Source organism: Oncorhynchus mykiss, chromosome 2 (assembly GCF_013265735.2).
Source record: "Oncorhynchus mykiss isolate Arlee chromosome 2, USDA_OmykA_1.1, whole genome shotgun sequence".
Classification (NCBI taxonomy): Eukaryota; Metazoa; Chordata; class Actinopteri; order Salmoniformes; family Salmonidae; genus Oncorhynchus; species Oncorhynchus mykiss.
This window is the reverse complement of record NC_048566.1, coordinates 97,528,435-97,549,175: the sequence shown is the minus strand read 5'-3', so window position 1 is coordinate 97,549,175 and position 20,741 is coordinate 97,528,435. Positions and strand designations below refer to the sequence as shown.

General features: G+C 45.5%; 1 protein-coding gene across 5 annotated transcripts in view; it reads right to left on the bottom strand.

The window, feature by feature from the left end:
* The window catches only part of LOC110500611 (LHFPL tetraspan subfamily member 3 protein), a 67,617-nt gene extending 47,148 nt beyond the window's left edge, over positions 1 to 20,469 (bottom strand). Inside the window, exons 1-2 of one of the 5 annotated variants that reach the window (XM_036960168.1) lie at positions 19,698 to 20,469; positions 18,711 to 19,599 (exon numbers count right to left, since the gene is read on the bottom strand). In XM_036960168.1, the coding sequence (XP_036816063.1) occupies positions 18,711 to 19,143 (433 nt within the window). In that variant the 5' untranslated portion in view covers positions 19,144 to 19,599; positions 19,698 to 20,469. Of the gene's footprint in view, positions 1 to 18,710 lie in introns of all 5 variants that reach the window. The other 4 variants (XM_036960163.1, XM_036960170.1, XM_036960160.1 and 1 more) reach the window with 4 other exon arrangements.
* Positions 20,470 to 20,741: the final 272 nt, after the last annotated feature.

Genomic DNA, 20,741 nt, shown 5'->3' with positions numbered 1-20,741 from the left:
TGAGGGCATTATAGAGACTCAGAGAGAGATCATTATTATTATAGAGAGACAGCATTATACAGAGCAGGAGAGAGAACTTCTGTGAAAACTTTTGGAACTTCTGTGAGTGTAATGTTTACTGTTCATTTTTATTGTTTATTTCACTTTTGTATATTATCTACTTCACTTGCTTTGGCAATGTTAACACACGTTTCCCATGCCAATAAAGCCCCTTGAATTGAATTGAGAGAGAGAGAGAGAAAGAGAGAGAGAGGAGGTAGAGAAAGACACAGAGAGAGAGGGGGGGGGGATACAGAAAAGATTGAGAGGATGAGAGAAGGAGATAGAGAGAGAGATACCTGAAGTAGGTAGAAAGCTTTATTCGATGGGTGTCTGTCTACTCCTGTACATAACATACCATTAAAACATAGATCTCCCTGATCTGATTCACTGGTTGAATAACATGCTTTGTGTTTTGAATCATTTTGACTGTGAATCAGAAGTGAGACACAGGCACTAAGGTAAAGGAGAAATGTTGAAGTTATGAAGTACCATGACACTGCTCTGACTACAGAAGAACCCCAAATCTGAAGCACACAAAGCCCCTGCTCAAGTAGGAGAATTTAGTCGCTAAGTAAAACGAGAGATGGAAAGGAAGAGAAGTTTGGGGATAATTGCAAAAGCAATCTGTATTCTCTGCAGGAGTTCCTTCTTAAATCGTCTAGTGCTGCCTGAAACTGTCTGTTCTGACCTTCAACCTGTTTCAATCAAATCAACGGGAGTCACAACCCTGCTTTCTGCATGCTAATCCACAAACACACTTAGGCATGCACATGGCCGTCCACACACCACACACACTCCACACTTACCAACTCCATAGCCATATCAGCATCAACTGGTGGATGAAATGGAAATGGATCTCTGGAGCATCTCTCTTACCCGTCTACCACTCTCTACCCGTCTCTAACCCTCTACCACTCTCTAACCCTCTACCACTCTCTACCACTCTCTACCCCTCTCTAACCCTCTCTACCTCTCTCCCCCTCTCCCCTCTCTAACCCTCAACCACTCTCTAACCCTCTCCCCCTCTCTACCCCTCTCCCCATCTAACCCTCTACCACTCTCTTTCCCTCTACCCCTCTACCAATCTCTACCCCTCTACCACTCTCTACCCCTCTACCACTCTCTTTCTCTCTCTACCCCTGAGTTAGCGGAGCTAACATGATGCAGCCCAGACTCCCAGTACAGGCTAGCAGTGAGTTAGCGGAGCTAACATGATGCAGCCCAGACTCCCAGGCTAGCAGTGAGTTAGTGGAGCTGACATGATGCAGCCCAGACTCCCAGGCTAGCAGTGAGTTAGTGGAGCTAACATGATACAGCCCAGACTCCCAGGCTAGCAGTGAGTTAGTGGAGCTAACATGATACAGCCCAGACCCCCAGGCTAGCAGTGAGTTAGTGGAGCTAACATGATGCAACCCAGACTCCCAGGCTAGCAGTGAGTTAGTGGAGCTAACATGATACAGCCCAGACCCCCAGGCTAGCAGTGAGTTAGTGGAGCTAACATGATACAGCCCAGACTCCTAGACTAGCAGTGAGTTAGTGGAGCTAACATGATGAAGCCCAGACTCCCAGGCTAGCAGTGAGTTAGTGGAGCTAACATGATGAAGCCCAAACTCATAGACTAGCAGTGAGTTAGTGGAGCTAGCATGATGCAGCCCAGACTCCCAGGCTAGCAGTGAGTTAGTGGAGCTAACATGATACAGCCCAGACCCTAAGGCTAGCAGTGAGTTAGTGGAGCTAACATGATACAGCCCAGACTCCCAGTACAGGCTAGCAGTGAGTTAGTGGAGCTAACATGATGCAGCCCAAACTCCCAGACTAGCAGTGAGTTAGTGGAGCTAACATGATGCAGCCCAGACTCCCAGGCTAGCAGTGAGTTAGTGGAGTTAACATGATGCAGCCCAGACTCCTAGACTAGCAGTGAGTTAGTGGAGTTAACATGATGAAGCCCAAACTCCTAGACTAGCAGTGAGTTAGTGGAGCTAACATGATACAGCCCAGACTCCCAGTACAGGCTAGCAGTGAGTTAGTGAAGCTAACATGATGCAGCCCAAACTCCTAGACTAGCAGTGAGTTAGTGGAGCTAACATGATGAAGCCCAGCCTCCCAGGCTAGCAGTGAGTTAGTGGGGTTAACATGATGAAGCCCAGACTCCCAGACTAGCAGTGAGTTAGTGGAGCTAACATGATACAGCCCAGACTCCCAGGCTAGCAGTGAGTTAGTGGAGCTAACATGATGAAGCCCAGACTCCCAGGCTAGCAGTGAGTTAGTGGAGTTAACATGATGAAGCCCAGACTCCCAGACTAGCAGTGAGTTAGTGGAGCTAACATGATACAGCCCAGACTCCCAGGCTAGCAGTGTGTTAGTGGAGTTAACATGATGCAGCCCAGACTCCTAGACTAGCATTGAGTTAGTGGAGCAGGCAGGCTGCACTATAATAAGGGATTGGCTGTGCTGATGGACAGGCTTGATCAGTGGGACACATTTGACAGAAGTACCGAAAGTAACACAGATTCTAGTACCGAAAAATGACTGACGTTTCAGTATACCATGGAACACTGCCGAAGAGGAGCGCCTATGTCCTCAGCGCCTCTGCAAGAAACGTGTGCAGAGGAGGCTGCTCAGTGGAGGCTGCTCAGAGGAGGCTGCTCAGAGGAGGCAGCTCAGAGGAGGCAGCTCAGAGGAGGCAGCTCAGAGGAGGCAGCTCAGAGGAGGCTGCCCAGAGGAGGCTGCCCAGAGGAGGCTGCTCAGAGGAAGCTGCTCAGAGGAGGCTGCCCAGAGGAGGCTGCCCAGAGGAGGCTGCTCAGAGGAGGATGGCTCATAATAATGGGAAGAATGGAGCAAATGGAATGGCATCAAACACATGGAAACACAAGTCAGTACAGGGCTATATCAGGCCATGGAAACACAAGTCAGTACAGGTCTATAGCAGGCCATGGAAACACAAGTCAGTACAGGTCTATATCAGGCCATGGAAACACAAGTCGGTACAGGTCTATAGCAGGCCATGGAAACACAAGTCAGTACAGGTCTATAGCAGGCCATGGAAACACAAGTCAGTACAGGTCTATAGCAGGCCATGGAAACACAAGTCAGTACAGGTCTATAGCAGGCCATGGAAACACAAGTCAGTACAGGTCTATAGCAGGCCATGGAAACACAAGTCAGTACAGGTCTATAGCAGGCCATGGAAACACAAGTCAGTACAGGTCTATAGCAGGCCATGGAAACACAAGTCGGTACAGGTCTATAGCAGGCCATGGAAACACAAGTCAGTACAGGTCTACAGCAGGCCATGGAAACACAAGTCAGTACAGGTCTATAGCAGGCCATGGAAACACAAGTCAGTACAGGTCTATAGCAGGCCATGGAAACACAAGTCAGTCTATATCAGGCAATGGAAACACCAGTCAGTCAATAGCAGGCCATGGAAACACCAGTCAGTACAGGGCTATAGCAGGCCATGGAAACACAAGTCAGTACAGGTCTACAGCAGGCCATGGAAACACAAGTCAGTACAGGTCTATAGCAGGCCATGGAAACACAAGTCAGTACAGGTCTATAGCAGGCCATGGAAACACCAGTCAGTACAGGGCTATAGCAGGCCATGGAAACACAAGTCAGTACAGGTCTATAGCAGGCCATGGAAACACAAGTCAGTCTATATCAGGCAATGGAAACACCAGTCAGTCAATAGCAGGCCATGGAAACACCAGTCAGTACAGGGCTATAGCAGGCCATGGAAACACAAGTCAGTACAGGTCTATAGCAGGCCATGGAAACACAAGTCAGTACAGGTCTATAGCAGGCCATGGAAACACAAGTCAGTACAGGTCTATAGCAGGCCATGGAAACACAAGTCAGTACAGGTCTATAGCAGGCCATGGAAACACAAGTCAGTACAGGTCTATAGCAGGCCATGGAAACACCAGTCAGTACAGGGCTATAGCAGGCCATGGAAACACAAGTCAGTACAGGTCTATAGCAGGCCATGGAAACACCAGTCAGTACAGGTCTACAGCAGGCCATGGAAACACAAGTCAGTACAGGTCCACAGCAGGCCATGGAAACACAAGTCAGTACAGGTCTATAGCAGGCCATGGAAACACCAGTCAGTCTATAGCAGGCCATGGAAACACCAGTCAGTACAGGGCTATAGCAGGCCATGGAAACACAAGTCAGTACAGGTCTATAGCAGGCCATGGAAACACAAGTCAGTACAGGTCCACAGCAGGCCATGGAAACACAAGTCAGTACAGGGCTATAGCAGGCCATGGAAACACCAGTCAGTACAGGTCCACAGCAGGCCATGGAAACACAAGTCAGTACAGGTCTATAGCAGGCCATGGAAACACAAGTCAGTACAGGTCTATAGCAGGCCATGGAAACACAAGTCAGTACAGGTCTACAGCAGGCCATGGAAACACAAGTCAGTACAGGTCTATAGCAGGCCATGGAAACACAAGTCAGTACAGGTCTATAGCAGGCCATGGAAACACAAGTCAGTACAGGTCTATAGCAGGCCATGGAAACACAAGTCAGTACAGGTCTATAGCAGGCCATGGAAACACAAGTCAGTACAGGTCTATAGCAGGCCATGGAAACACAAGTCGGTACAGGTCTATAGCAGGCCATGGAAACACAAGTCAGTACAGGTCTATAGCAGGCCATGGAAACACAAGTCAGTACAGGTCTACAGCAGGCCATGGAAACACAAGTCAGTACAGGTCTATATCAGGCCATGGAAACACAAGTCAGTACAGGTCTATAGCAGGCCATGGAAACACAAGTCAGTACAGGTCTATAGCAGGCCATGGAAACACAAGTCAGTACAGGTCTATAGCAGGCCATGGAAACACAAGTCAGTACAGGTCTATAGCAGGCCATGGAAACACAAGTCAGTACAGGTCCACAGCAGGCCATGGAAACCATGTGTTTGATATATTTCCACCTATTCCACCAGCACATCCTCCCTAATTAAGGTGCCACCAACCTCCTGTGGATGGCGGACATTTTTGAGTAGCTCCTTCTATAATGTCTCTTGGTGTTTTTTACTCGCTGATTAAAGACGCAGCCTTTGTTTCCCCTGGGTTTTCCTGGCAGCCTCTCTTGCTGCCCTTTCAACCGAGAGAGAAATGCTCCTCCGAGATCCAGTGAGATACTCAGACTGTTAACTGACACACATTCACATGCATTACAGCCTTATTCTAAAATTGATTAAATAAATACAAATCCGCAACAATCTACACACAGTACCCCATAATGACATCACAATACCCCATAATGACATCACAATACCCCATAATGACATCACAATACCCCATAATGACATCACAATACCCCATAATGACATCACAATACCCCATAATGACATCACAATAACCCATACAGACAAAGCAAAAACAGGTTTTTTAGAAATGTTTCCAAGTGTATTCAAAAATTAAAAACATAAATACCTTATTCAGACCCTTTGCTATGAGACTCTAAATTGAGCTCAGGTGCTTCCTGTTTCCATTGATCATCCTTAAGATGTTTCTACAACTTCATTTGAGTCCACCTTTTGGTGCTTTTTGTTAAACTTGTGTTTATATTAATGAGGAAAACAAAATAATTTGAACCATTTTAAAATAAGGCTGTAACGTAACAAAATGTGGAAAAAAATCAAGGGATCTGAATACTTTTCAAATTCATATTATCAATCGTCCATAAGTTTGAAAAAATGGAGATATCATTTTTAGGTCATATCGCCCAGACCTACATACACACACACACACACACACACACACACACACACACACACACTACACATACAACCACACACTACCACACACAGACACCCGGCACAGCCAGAAGATGACTGGCCACCCCTCATAGCCTGGTTCCTCTCTAGGTTTCTTCCTTGGTTCTGGCCTACCTGCATTGCTTGCTGTTTGGGGTTTTAGCCTGGGTGTCTGTACAGCACTTTGAGATATCAGCTGATGTAAGAAGGGCTATATAAATACATTTGATTTGATTTGATTTAGACACACACAACCACACACAACCACACACAGACACACACAACCACACACAGACACACACAACCACACGCAACCACACGCAACCACACACAGACACACACAACCACACACAACCATACACAGACACACACAACCATGCACAGACACACATAACCACACACAGACACAAGAATTGCTCAAAGTGACTCACTCACCCTCTGACCAAAGGCAAATGGATGAGTCTTCATGGGATTACTAGAAATGTTTATGCAGTAGAAAGCTATGTACATTATACTGACACCAGCCATATATAGTATAGTGAGCCAACATGCATGACCTTGCTATATTCTTGGCATATCTGAGAAGGTTGTATTACTGGTCTTCTATAATCACCTGTAATGATTTGTGTTACTGTTTGACAATTAAATTGTCATGTTTGTTTTGTTTCAAGAGTTTATAAGGAGCTGCACATTTTGATGTCTTTATTGCATTGTGTGTTTTATGGTTGATGTATTTTTTTTACAGTGTCCAGATTGTGTTGGGTTGACTGGTTTATCAAACACATTCCTGCTGTCTGGATTGAAACTGTGTGTTGGGTTGACTGGTTTATCAAACACATTCCTGCTGTCTGGATTGAAACTGTGTGTTGGGTTGACTGGTTTATCAAACACATTCCTGCTGTCTGGATTGAAACTGTGTGTTGGGTTGACTGGTTTATCAAACACATTCCTGCTGTCTGGATTGAAACTGTGTGTTGGGTTGACTGGTTTATCAAACACATTCCTGCTGTCTGGATTGAAACTGTGTGTTGGGTTGACTGGTTTATCAAACACATTCCTGCTGTCTGGATTGAAACTGTGTGTTGGGTTGACTGGGTTATCAAACACATTCCTGCTGTCTGGATTGAAACTGTGTGTTGGGTTGACTGGTTTATCAAACACATTCCTGCTGTCTGGATTGAAACTGTGTGTTGGGTTGACTGGTTTATCAAACACATTCCTGCTGTCTGGATTGAAACTGTGTGTTGGGTTGACTGGTTTATCAAACACATTCCTGCTGTCTGGATTGAAACTGTGTGTTGGGTTGACTGGTTTATCAAACACATTCCTGCTGTCTGGATTGAAACTGTGTGTTGGGTTGACTGGTTTATCAAACACATTCCTGCTGTCTGGATTGAAACTGTGTGTTGGGTTGACTGGTTTATCAAACACATTCCTGCTGTCTGGTCAGAACATTCACATTGAGTTGATTAGATTAGAATCTGGGTGTGATGTTCCCGCCTGTCGGGGTCAGGGGTCGGGGGGTCGGGGGGGGGGGGGGGGGGGGGCGGGGGGGGGGGGGGGTTGCTTGAATTTGGTGAACCGGCGGTGAAAAGGCTGATACTTTGAGAACTTGCTACCAAGCTCCTGTGTGTATAAGACACACACTGTGTTTTCTCTTAGACATTATTCTGAAGACACGTGTAACCACGTTTAAATCAGCCTGTTGGTAACAGTCACTCTGTGTTATTCTGGAATGTATCAGGCATATAATGCACACCGGAATTGTTTGAGTGTCAATTATTTCGTGACTAATAAATTCTATTAGTTTAATTGAGTAAATGCATTCCTCTTTTTACAGAGTAATTATTTGATTGACTACATGCCTGTAATTTCCTAGGTCTATTGATAGTTGTTAATTCCACTATACACAGAGCACATGCTTTGGGTACCAATTTGACATCCCTAAACTGCTTGCCTCAATAAATGAATCGTAAAACATTGGGTCGCCAGGATTAGCTATTCGTATCTAGCCTCTTTAATAATTGCATTACAGTGTAAGATAGATACATGTTTACTATAGTCATACTGAGAGGTGATGCAAGACTAGATCCTCCAGAGACACACAGGGCTTGCTGTATGTATTCATGTAACCATGGAGTCAGATTGACAAATGTAGTTTGTTATTATTCAACATCAATTCTACATAATAACGGATGGATGATTTCCACCAAACTACACCAGCCAAACCACACCTAATGTAACCAAACCACACCTAATGTAACCCAACCTGACCTAATGTAACCCAACCTGACCTAATATAACCCAACCTGACCTAATGTAACCCAACCTGACCTAATGTAACCCAACCTGACCTAATGTAACCCAACCTGACCTAATGTAACCCAACCTGACCTAATGTAACCCAACCTGACCTAATGTAACCCAACCTGACCTAATGTAACCCAACCTGACCTAATATAACCCAACCTGACCTAATGTAACCCAACCTGACCTAATGTAACCCAACCTGACCTAATGTAACCCAACCTGACCTAATGTAACCCAACCTGACCTAATGTAACCCAACCTGACCTAATGTAACCCAACCTGACCTAATGTAACCCAACCTGACCTAATGAAACCCAACCTGACCTAATGTAACCCAACCTGACCTAATGTAACCCAACCTGACCTAATGTAACCCAACCTGACCTAATGTAACCCAACCTGACCTAATGTAACCCAACCAAACCACACCTATTGTAACCCAACCTGACCTAATGTAACCCAACCTGACCTAATGTAACCCAACCTGACCTAATGTAACCCAACCTGACCACACCTAATGTAACCCAACCTGACCACACCTAATGTAACCCAACCAAACCACACCTAATGTAACCCAACCTGACCTAATGTAACCCAACCTGACCACACCTAATGTAACCCAACCTGACCTAATGTAACCCAACCTGACCACACCTAATGTAACCCAACCTGACCTAATGTAACCCAACCAAACCACACCTAATGTAACCCAACCAAACCACACCTAATGTAACCCAACCTGACCTAATGTAATCCAACCAAACCTGACCTAATGTAACCCAACCTGACCTAATGTAATCCAACCAAACCTGACCTAATGTAACCCAACCAAACCTGACCTAATGTAATCCAACCTGACCTAATGTAATCCAACCAAACCTTACCTAATGTAACCCAACCTGACCTAATGTAACCCAACCTGACCTAATGTAACCCAACCTGACCTAATGTAACCCAACCTGACCACACCTAATGTAACCCAACCTGACCTAATGTAACCCAACCTGACCTAATGTAACCCAACCTGACCTAATGTAACCCAACCAAACCACACCTAATGTAACCAAACCTGACCTAATGTAACCCAACCAAACCACACCTAATGTAACCAAACCACACCTAATGTAACCCAACCTGACCTAATGTACACCAACCTGACCTAATGTAACCCAACCTGACCCAACCTAACCCAACCAAACCTGACCTAATCTAACCCAACCTGACCTAATCTAACCCAACCTGACCTAATCTAACCCAACCTGACCTAATCTAACCCAACTGACCTAATCTAACCCAACCTGACATAATCTAACCCAACCTGACCGAACTAATCCAACCTGACCTAATCTAACCCAACCTGACATAATCTAACCCAACCTGACCTAATCTAACCCGACCTGACCCAACCTAACAAAACCAGACCTGATATAACCAAACCTGACCTAAACCAACCCAACCTGACCTAATCTAACCCAACGAAAACTGACCTAATCTAACCCAACCCAACCTGACCTAATCTAACCCAACCCGACCTGACCTAACCAAAACCAAACCTGACCTAATCTAACACAACCTGTCCTAATCTAACACAACCCGACCTGACCTAACCCAAACCAAACCTGACCTAATCTAAAACAACCTGTCCTAATCTAACACAACCCGACCTGACCTAATTTAACCAAACCTGACCTAATCTAACCCAACCTGACCTAATCTAACCAAACCCAACCAACCTGACCTAACCCAACCCAACCTGACTTAATCTAACCCAACCCAACCTAACCCAACCAAACCTGACGTAATCTAACCCAATACGACCTGACCTAACCTAACCTACCCCAACCAAACCTGACCTAATCTAACCCAACCTGACCTAATCTAACCCAATACGACCTGACCTGAAATAACCTAACCCAACCAAACCTAACCCAACCTACCTAATCTAACCCAACCCGACCTGACCGAACCTAACCCAACCAAACCCAACCCAACCTCACCTAACCCAACACAACCTGACCTAATCTAATCTAACCGAACCCGACATGACCTAATCTAACCCAATGCAACCTGACCTAATCTAACCCAACCTGACCTAACCTAACCCAAACCAACCTGACCAAATCTAACCAAAACTGACCTAATCTAACCCAATCCAACCCAAACTGACCTAATCAAACCTGACCTAATCTAACCCAACCCAACCTGACCTAATCAAACCCAACCTGACCTGACCAAACATGATCTAACCAAACCTGACCTAATCTAACCCAACCCAACCCGACCTAACCTAACCCAACCTGACCCAATCTAACCCAACCCAACATGATCTAACCTAACCCAACCTGACCTAATCTAACCAAACCTGACCTAACCCAACCAGAACCAATCTAACCGAACCTGACCTAATCTAACCCTACCCAACCTGACCTAACCTAACCTAACCCAAACCCAACCTGACCTAATCTAACCAAACCTGACCTAACCCAACCTGACTTAATCCAACCCGACCTGACCTAACCTAACTCAACCTGCCGTAATCTACGCAAACCAAATCTGACCCAATCTAACCCAACCCAACCTGACCTAATATAACCAAACCTGACCCAACCTAATCTAAAGCAAACAAACCTGACCGAATCTAACCAACCCAACCTAATCTAACCCTACCCAACCTGACCTAACCTAACCCAAACCCAACCTGACCTAATCTAACCAAACCAAACCAGACCTAACCCAACCCAACCTAATCTAACCCAACCTGACCTAATCCAACCCAACCTGACCTAACCTAACTCAACCTGCAATAATCTACCCGAACCAAACCTGAGCCAATCTAACCCAACCCAACCTGACGTAATATAACCAAACCTGACCCAACCTAATCTAAAGCAAACAAACCTGACCTAATCTAACCCAACCCAACCTAATCTAACCCTACCCAACCTGACCTAACCTAACCCAAACCCAACCTGACCTAATCTAACCAAACCAAACCTGACCTAACCCAACCCAACCAACCTGACCTAACCCAACCCAACCTGACTTAATCTAACCCAACCTAACTCAACCAAACCTGACCTAATCTAACCCAACCCAACCTGACCTAATCAAACCCAACCTGACCTGACCAAACCTGATCTAACCAAACCTGACCTAATCTAACCCAACCCAACCCAACCTAACCTAACCCAACCTGACCCAATCTAACCCAACCCAACATGACCTAACCTAACCTAACCCAAACCCAACCTGACCTAACCCAACCCAACCTAATCTACACCAACCTGACCTAATCCAACCCAACCTGACCTAACCTAACTCAACCTGCCCTAATCTACCCGAACCAAACCTGAGCCAATCTAACCCAACCCAACCTGACCTAATATAACCAAACCTGACCCAACCTAATCTAAAGCAAACAAACCTGACCTAATCTAACCCAACCCAACCTAATCTAACCCTACCCAACCTGACCTAACCTAACCCAAACCCAACCTGACCTAATCTAACCAAACCAAACCTGACCTAACCCAACCCAACCTAATCCAACCTGACCTAATCCAACCCAACCTGACCTAACCTAACTCAACCTGCCCTAATCTACCCGAACCAAACCTGAGCCAATCTAACCCAACCCAACCTGACCTAATATAACCAAACCTGACACAACCTAATCTAAAGCAAACAAACCTGACCTAATCTAACCCAACCCAACCTAATCTAAACCTACCCAACCTGACCTAACCTAACCCAAACCCAACCTGACCTAATCTAACCAAACCAAACCTGACCTAATCTAACCAAACCAAACCTGACCTAATCTAACCCAACCCAACCCGACCTAACCTAACCCAACCTGACCCAATCTAACCCAACCCAACATGATCTAACCTAACCCAACCTGACCTAATCTAACCAAACCTGACCTAACCCAACCTGACCTAATCTAACCGAACCTGACCTAATCTAACCCTACCCAACCTGACCTAACCTAACCCAAACCCAACCTGACCTAATCTAACCAAACCTGACCTAACCCAACCTAATCTAACCCAACCTGACCTAATCCAACCCAACCTGACCTAACCTAACTCAATCTGCCCTAATCTACCCGAACCAAACCTGAGCCAATCTAACCCAACCCAACCTGACCTAAAATAACCAAACCTGACCCAACCTAATCTAGAGCAAACAAACCTGACCTAATCTAACCCAACCCAACCTAATCTAACCCTACCCAACCTGACCTAACCTAACCCAAACACAACCTGACCTAATCTAACCAAACCAAACCTGACCTAACCCAACCCAACCTAATCTAACCCAACCTGACCTAATCCAACCCAACCTGACCTAATCTAACTCAACCTGCCCTAATCTACCCGAACCAAACCTGACCCAATCTAACCCAACCCAACCTGACCTAATACAACCAAACCTGACCCAACCTAATCTAAAGCAAACAAACCTGACCTAATCTAACCCAACCCAACCTGACCTAACCCAACCTGACCTAACCTAACCCAACCAATCCTGACCTAATCTAACCCAACCCAACCTGACCTAGCCCAAACTGACCTAATCTAACCCAACCTGACCTAACCTAACCCAACCTGACCTAATCTAACCAAACCAAACCTGACCTAATCTAACCGTACCTGACCTAACCCAACCTGACCTAATCTAACCCAACCCTACCTGACCTAATCTAACCCAACCCAACCTGACCTAATCCAACCCAACCTGACCTAATCCAACCCAACCTGACCTAACCCAACCTGACCTAATCTAATCTAACCGAACCAAACCAGACCTAATCTAACCCAACCTGACCTAATCTAACCGAACCAAACCAAACCTGACCTAATCTAACCCAACCCAACCTGACCTAATCTAACCCGACCTGACCTAATCCAACCCAACCCGACCTAACCTGACCTAATCTAACCCAACCTGACCTAATATAACCCAACCTAATATAACCCAACCCAACCTGACCTAACCCAACCTACTCTAACCCAACCCAACCTGACCTAACCTAACCCAACCCCACCTGACCTAATCTAATCCAACCCAACCCAACCTGACCTAACCTAACCCAACCTGACCTAATCTAATCTAACCGAACCTAACCTAATCTAACCCAACCCAACCTGACCTAACCCAACCCAACCTGACCTAATCTAACCCAACCCAACCTGACCTAACCTAACCCAACCAATCCTGACCTAATCTAACCCAACCCAACCTGACCTAACCCAACCCAACCTGACCTAATCTAACCCAACCCAACCTGACCTAACCTAACCCAACCTGACCTAATCTAACCAAACCAAACCAAACCTGACCTAATCTAACCAAACCTGACCCAACCCAACCTGACCTAATCTAACCCAACCCAACCTGACCTAATCTAACCCAACCCAACCCAACCTGACCAAACACAACCCAACCTGACCAAACACAACCCAACCTGACCTAATCTAATCCAACCCAACCCAACCTGACCTAATCCAACCCAACCCAACCCAACCTAACCCAACCCAACCTAACCTAACCCAACCCAACCTAACCTGACCTAATACAACCAAACCTGACCCAACCTAATCTAAAGCAAACAAACCTGACCTAATCTAACCCAACCCAACCTGACCTAACCCAACCTGACCTAACCTAACCCAACCAATCCTGACCTAATCTAACCCAACCCAACCTGACCTAGCCCAACCTGACCTAATCTAACCCAACCTGACCTAACCTAACCCAACCTGACCTAATCTAACCAAACCAAACCTGACCTAATCTAACCGTACCTGACCTAACCCAACCTGACCTAATCTAACCCAACCCTACCTGACCTAATCTAACCCAACCCAACCTGACCTAATCCAACCCAACCTGACCTAATCCAACCCAACCTGACCTAACCCAACCTGACCTCATCTAATCTAACCGAACCAAACCTGACCTAATCTAACCCAACCTGACCTAATCTAACCGAACCAAACCAAACCTGACCTAATCTAACCCAACCCAACCTGACCTAATCTAACCCGACCTGACCTAATCCAACCCGACCTAACCTAACCTGACCTAATCTAACCCAACCTGACCTAATATAACCCAACCTAATATAACCCAACCCAACCTGACCTAACCCAACCTACTCTAACCCAACCCAACCTGACCTAACCTAACCCAACCCCACCTGACCTAATCTAACCCAACCCAACCCAACCTGACCTAACCTAACCCAACCTGACCTAATCTAATCTAACCGAACCTGACCTAATCTAACCCAACCTAACCTGACCTAACCCAACCCAACCTGACCTAATCTAACCCAACCCAACCTGACCTAACCTAACCCAACCAATCCTGACCTAATCTAACCCAACCCAACCTGACCTAACCCAACCCAACCTGACCTAATCTAACCCAACCCAACCTGACCTAACCTAACCCAACCTGACCTAATCTAACCAAACCAAACCAAACCTGACCTAATCTAACCAAACCTGACCCAACCCAACCTGACCTAATCTAACCCAACCCAACCTGACCTAATCTAACCCAACCCAACCCAACCTGACCAAACACAACCCAACCTGACCAAACACAACCCAACCTGACCTAATCTAATCCAACCCAACCCAACCTGACCTAATCCAACCCAACCCAACCCAACCTAACCCAACCCAACCTAACCTAACCCAACCCAACCTAACCCAACCTAACCTGACCCAATCTAACCTAACCTAACCTAACCTAACCTAACCTAACCCAACCCAACCTAACCTGACCCAACCCAACCTGACCCAACCTAACCTGACCCAATCTAACCTAACCCAACCTAACCTGACCCAATCTAACCTTACCTAACCCAACCTAACCTGACCCAACCTAACCCAACTTAACCTTGAGCTAAATGTAATGGAGGTGAAAAGGCCTGTTCTCTCATTCACCATCGTGTGTGTGTGTGTGTGTGTGTGTGTGTGTGTGTGTGTGTGTGTGTGTGTGTGTGTGTGTGTGTGTGTGTGTGTGTGTGTGTGTGTGTGTGTGTGTGTGTGTGTGTGTGTGTGTGTGTGTGTGTGTGTGTGAAAAGGAACAGGGCCAAATAGAAGCAGCTGCGGTCTGTGATGCAATGTTTACATGTGTAGATTGATTTGAAAGAGAAGATGGAAGATTCCAGGAATGGAATCTTCTCTGATATAGAGGGTTCTAGAAAATCGACTTTTAGAATGTATCATATTAGCATTACAATGCTAAGGAATGATATGTTGATGGTGTACAATCATCTCTACGGGTGAGTCCCAAATCATACCCTTATTCCTATATAGAGCCCCATGGGCTGCTGGTCTAAAGTAGTGCACTATAAAGGGAACAAGTTGCCATTTGGAACATAGCTTAAGTAGCTATACTGTTGTGCCAGTGGGAAGTACTAAGGCTGTTCTGGTAATGATCGCTGTAAGCCATTTAGTATTCATGTTCAATCAGGTGACTCCTGCCAGTATTGAGTTCAATTGAAGGGAAGGAAGCCTGGCATGGGGTTGTGTAATTGCGTTCACGCTGTGGAGCCAATCAGAATGAGTCAGTTTTACTGGCTAAATAGCTGCGTAATGAACAAAGCTGAGAAAAAAAGTGTAGTGTTCAAAACCCATTTTTTATTTTTTTATTTCAAGAGACAAAGCTGATCCTGAGATATAGCTGAAGAGTTCTCTCTCTCTTCTCTCCCACTACTGTATGTTCATAATGCTGCGATATGTCCAGACATCTTCTTCTTTTGTTCTGGTTTACCTTTATACACCTGTGACAACAACATGACCCCCCCCCCCCCCAATAGTCCAATTCAGCACCACAGACAGCGTCAGCTGACATGACTTTCCAAACTCCTCACTTACATACCATACTTTCGTTGCTGTCTCTTCAGCACCACGGACAGCGTCAACTGACACGACAACAGAATTGCAACATATTGGTTCAGCACCAATGGACAGCACCAAACTGCTCGGCCATGCATTCAACACCATTGACAGGAGGTAAGTGACACAGCTGTCATTTCAGCACCGTGGACAGCACCAAACTGCTCGGCCATGCATTCAACACCATTGACAGGAGGCAAGTGACACAGCTGTCATTTCAGCACCGTGGACAGAGCCAAACTGCACGGCCATGCATTCAACACCATTGACAGGAGGCAAGTGACACAGCTGTCATTTCAGCACCGTGGACAGCGCCAAACTGCACGGCCATGCATTCAACACCATTGACTGGAGGCAAGTGACACAGCTGTCATTTCAGCACCATGGACAGCACCAACTGTTATTTAAGGCCATTCATTCAGCACTACCTGTCTGCCACCTTACAGCTGGCATTACACTAGACAGCTCCTAACCAGCGTTGCCGATTATGACAGGAGTGGGCACTCCTAACACTTTCTTTCAAGGGGAAACATGGAAAATTAAAACCAAACACTTGACTTGAACCATGCATTTAAGACACTGATATTAAAAAGTAGGTATATTTTTCCGGGTGATTTAAATAATTTGCTTGCAACAGATGACATTCATATTCTGACTGATCTCTGAAACTCATTTAGATAATACTTTTGATTATACAGTAGTAGCAATACAAGGTTTACAGCAAAGACAGAAATGCCAAAGGTGGAGGTGTTGCTGTTTATATTTAGAACCACATTACTGTAGAGCTTAGAGACGATCTCATGTTAAAATACTGTTGAAGTAATATGGCTACAGGTTCATCTGCCTCACCTAAAGCCCATTCTGGTGGGAAGCTGCTATAGACCACCAAGTGCTAACACAGTATCTGGATAACGTGTGAAATGCTTGATAATGTATGTTATATCAACAGAGGTATATTTTCTGGGTGATTTAAATATTGACTGGCTTTCAGGAAAAAGCTTCAAACTGTAACCAATGCCTGCAACCTGGTTCAGGTTATCAGTCAACCTACCAGGGAAGTTACAAACAGCACAAGAATGAAATCATCAACATGTATCGATCCCATCTTTACTAATACCACAGACATTTGCTTTAAACCAGTATACAAATTGATAGGATGTAGTGATCACAATATAGTAGCCATATCTAGTTAAACCAAAGTTCCAAAGGCTGGGCCTATTATAGTGAATAAGGTCATACAATACGTTCTGTAGTGATTCCTATGCTGATGATGTAAAGAATATGTGTTGGTCTGTGGTGTGTAATGAGGAGCAACCAGACCCTGCACTTGACACATTTATGAAATTGTTTATCCCAGTTATTAATAAGCATGCACCCATTAAGAAAATGACTGTAAAAACTGTTAAATCCCCTGAGGATTGATGAGAAATGGAAAAATGGTATGGTTGAGAGGGATGAGGCAAAAGGAATGGCAAATAAGTCTGGCGGCACAACCGATTGGCAAACGTACTGCAAATTGAGAAATCATGTGACTAATCTGAATAAGAGGAAGAAGAAACCACACCATGAAACAAAGATCAATGACATAAAGAATGATAGTAAAAAGCTTTGGAGCACCTTAAATGAAGTTTTGGGCAAAAAGGCAAACTCAGCTCCATCATTCATTTGAATCAGATGGCTCATTCATCACAAAACCCTCTGATATTGCCAACTACTTTACAGATTTCCGGCGAACTTAGGCATGACATGCCGGCAACAACCACTGATACTATTTTTTATTGGATGTCTTTATTTAACTAGGCAAGTCCGTTAAGAAATCCATCTGATTTACAATGACGGCCTACCCCAACACTCTGGGCCAATTGGGCGCCGCCCTAGTGATCAGACTACCGATCATGGCCGGTTGCGATACAGCCCGGGATCGAACCCGGGTCTGCAGTCGCGCCTCTAGCTCTGTGATATCAGTGTCTTAGACCGCTGTGCCACTCAGGATCCCTAAAATAAACTGATTATTGACACCACACATCTAAGTATATCAGACCAAATGACGAAAGACAAGCGTTGTAATTTTGAATTCCGTAAAGTGAGTGTGGAAGAGGTGAAAAAAATGATCGTCTATCAACAATGACTAGCCAACGGTGTCTGACAACTTGGATGGAAAATTACTGAGGATTATATATTGCCACTCCTATTCGCCAGATCTTCAATTTAAGCCTACACGAAAGTGTGTGCCCTCAGGCCTGGAGGGAAGCTAAAGTCATTCCGCTACCTAAGAATAGTAAAGTCCCCATTGCTGGCTCAAATAGCCCGACCAATCAACCTGTTACCAAACCTTTGTAATATTTTGGGGGAAAAAAAGTTTGACCAAATACAATGCTATTTTACAGTAAACGAACTGACGACAGACTTTCAGCACACCTTGGCAGCAGCTAATGGGAATCCCTAATAAAACTCAAATACGAAATATGACAATATATGTATTAACTTTTGATCACTTAACCTGGCCAGGTAAAAAGTAATAGATCATATTCCGTTCATTTGTAGTCCTACAGTTAACCTAAAAGGCTATACACCAACCATGCAGTGGGGAAGGTTTAGGCCTACTTCCAAGACATTACTCAAAACAAGCTGCCTAGGTCCTAGTGGCAGTCATCACTTACCCGAGGCCCCCTGCATCCAGCCGCAGATCTTATAGACGGTGGTGGTGGAGAACAGGAAGAAGAGAGTGAAGGAAGCGATGCAAGCCATCACCAACATCATCGACATTCCTACGAAGAACGACGCGGCCTTGAACGCGGTGGAAGGGATCTGAGCGAACTCTGTGAAGGTCCCTGTGCAGTCGAGCTCTCTCTGGATTCCGTCCCCGGTGCAGAAGTGGAAGAGGCCGAAGTAGCCGGCCTGAGGGGTGTCCACGCCGTCTCCGATCCAATAGGGCTGGCTGAAGATCACCACGTTCAAGATGGCGAACAGGATGGTGAAAATGGCCCACAGGAGTCCGATGGCACGGGAGTTGCGGACGTAGTTATGCTGGTATAGTTTAATGTCATCCGTCGACATGGATGGGAGCATCGACGCGGCCGATCCGGGAATCATTGTAGCACAGTTTGTGTTGTATCCCAGTCCGGGTATTATGAAGTAGCCTAGATATGCTTATTTAAATTAGGTAGACAAGCAACGGGAGGGATAATTAACTGACTAATTAATTAGTTGAGAAATGCAGGAGTCCGTAGTTATTTCTGCTGTTAAAAGCACCCAACAGTAGGCCTAGCCTAGATTGAATGAATCACATCAAAGGCAACATCTGGCCAGCATATTCAACTCATGACGTCGCATCCCGATGCTGGTGCATACACTGGATAGTCAAAACGTTTATCTGCAAGCTCGCTCCTATATTTAGCCTAACTGATAACTCTGAGAACTTGGCGACTCCTGAACTAGTGTCTGTGAGAAATAATTCCCTCCCACCTCTCTCGTAGGCTACGAATGCCGGTCTGTCAGACACATCGCTCTCTGGGCACGTGTCACTTGCGTATGTCCCCGGAATACCTCCTTGAAAAACACAGCAAATATCAGATTGTCATTCGGATATTACACATGACATTTCACAAATTATCAAATTTAAATCGATATACATTTTTTTGGCCTACCAATAGCTTACAGAACAGCAGTGACTGCAATAGGCTATGCCTCCAATTTCCTAAACAACGTAGACGACAGCGACAGAATCAAACCGGAGCAAACGAAACACAATGTCTATGATGCATTCCCTCCCGTAAACCCAAATCACAATCCTGCGAGATAATTCACAGCATCTAGCCCGGGATAAATTACACACAGCCCTGTCCCGGTATTTTGCTAAGGATAATATTTTCACGAGCTACGGCAGCATCAGCAGCCTCTGTCAGTGATGCTGAAAGAAAGGAGAGGAGAAGAGGAAGAGAGGAGGAGTGAAAAGAGGAGAGACACGATTCAATAACCGCACCAGATGAAGCGGACAGTGTGCTTGTCAACGCTGACGATGTTCAGTTCTCTCAACCTATAACAACATTGCATCTGTCTGCCCCATGAGGTGTTTAAATATAGCCTGTTACATTCTATCCAAGCAATTAATTTCAAAGAGATGTGTAGCCCTACATTCGTGACTAGCCGTCCAAACACTGCTGCATCAATCCCACAACCTCGCGTTCTGGCTTTGGTACCGTCTGTAGGTTACGGACAGATCCGGACGACAAGACAAGCCCACATCCTCGCAATCACATGATCTGCGCTTGACAGCTTGCGCGTCGAAATGGAGGCTGTACAATAATCGCAAAACAAATTTCAAATGCTCACGCGGCTCGGTCGGGGCGAAAATGGCCTCTCAGATTCAGTGGTCCGGTTAGTGCACGCGGCGCGCCTCTCCCGGTCACTCGGTCTCTATGACTGAGTTAAAGATGGTAGACTACCTGTCGTGCAGGACTGAACGCCTCACAGGAGGATGTCAGATTAGATGAGGAAGGACATTCAAGTATGCTGGTGCACGAGGAAACAGGCACCTTCCCACATACCAATTTACTAGAATGAAACAGACATCATTGGCCATTATTACTGGAGCGACTTATTCACCTGTGTGGCCATATTGTGTTTGGATGACTGCAACTTTAATCTTCAAAAAGAAAGTACCTTCACATGTAACAAACATACCTACATTT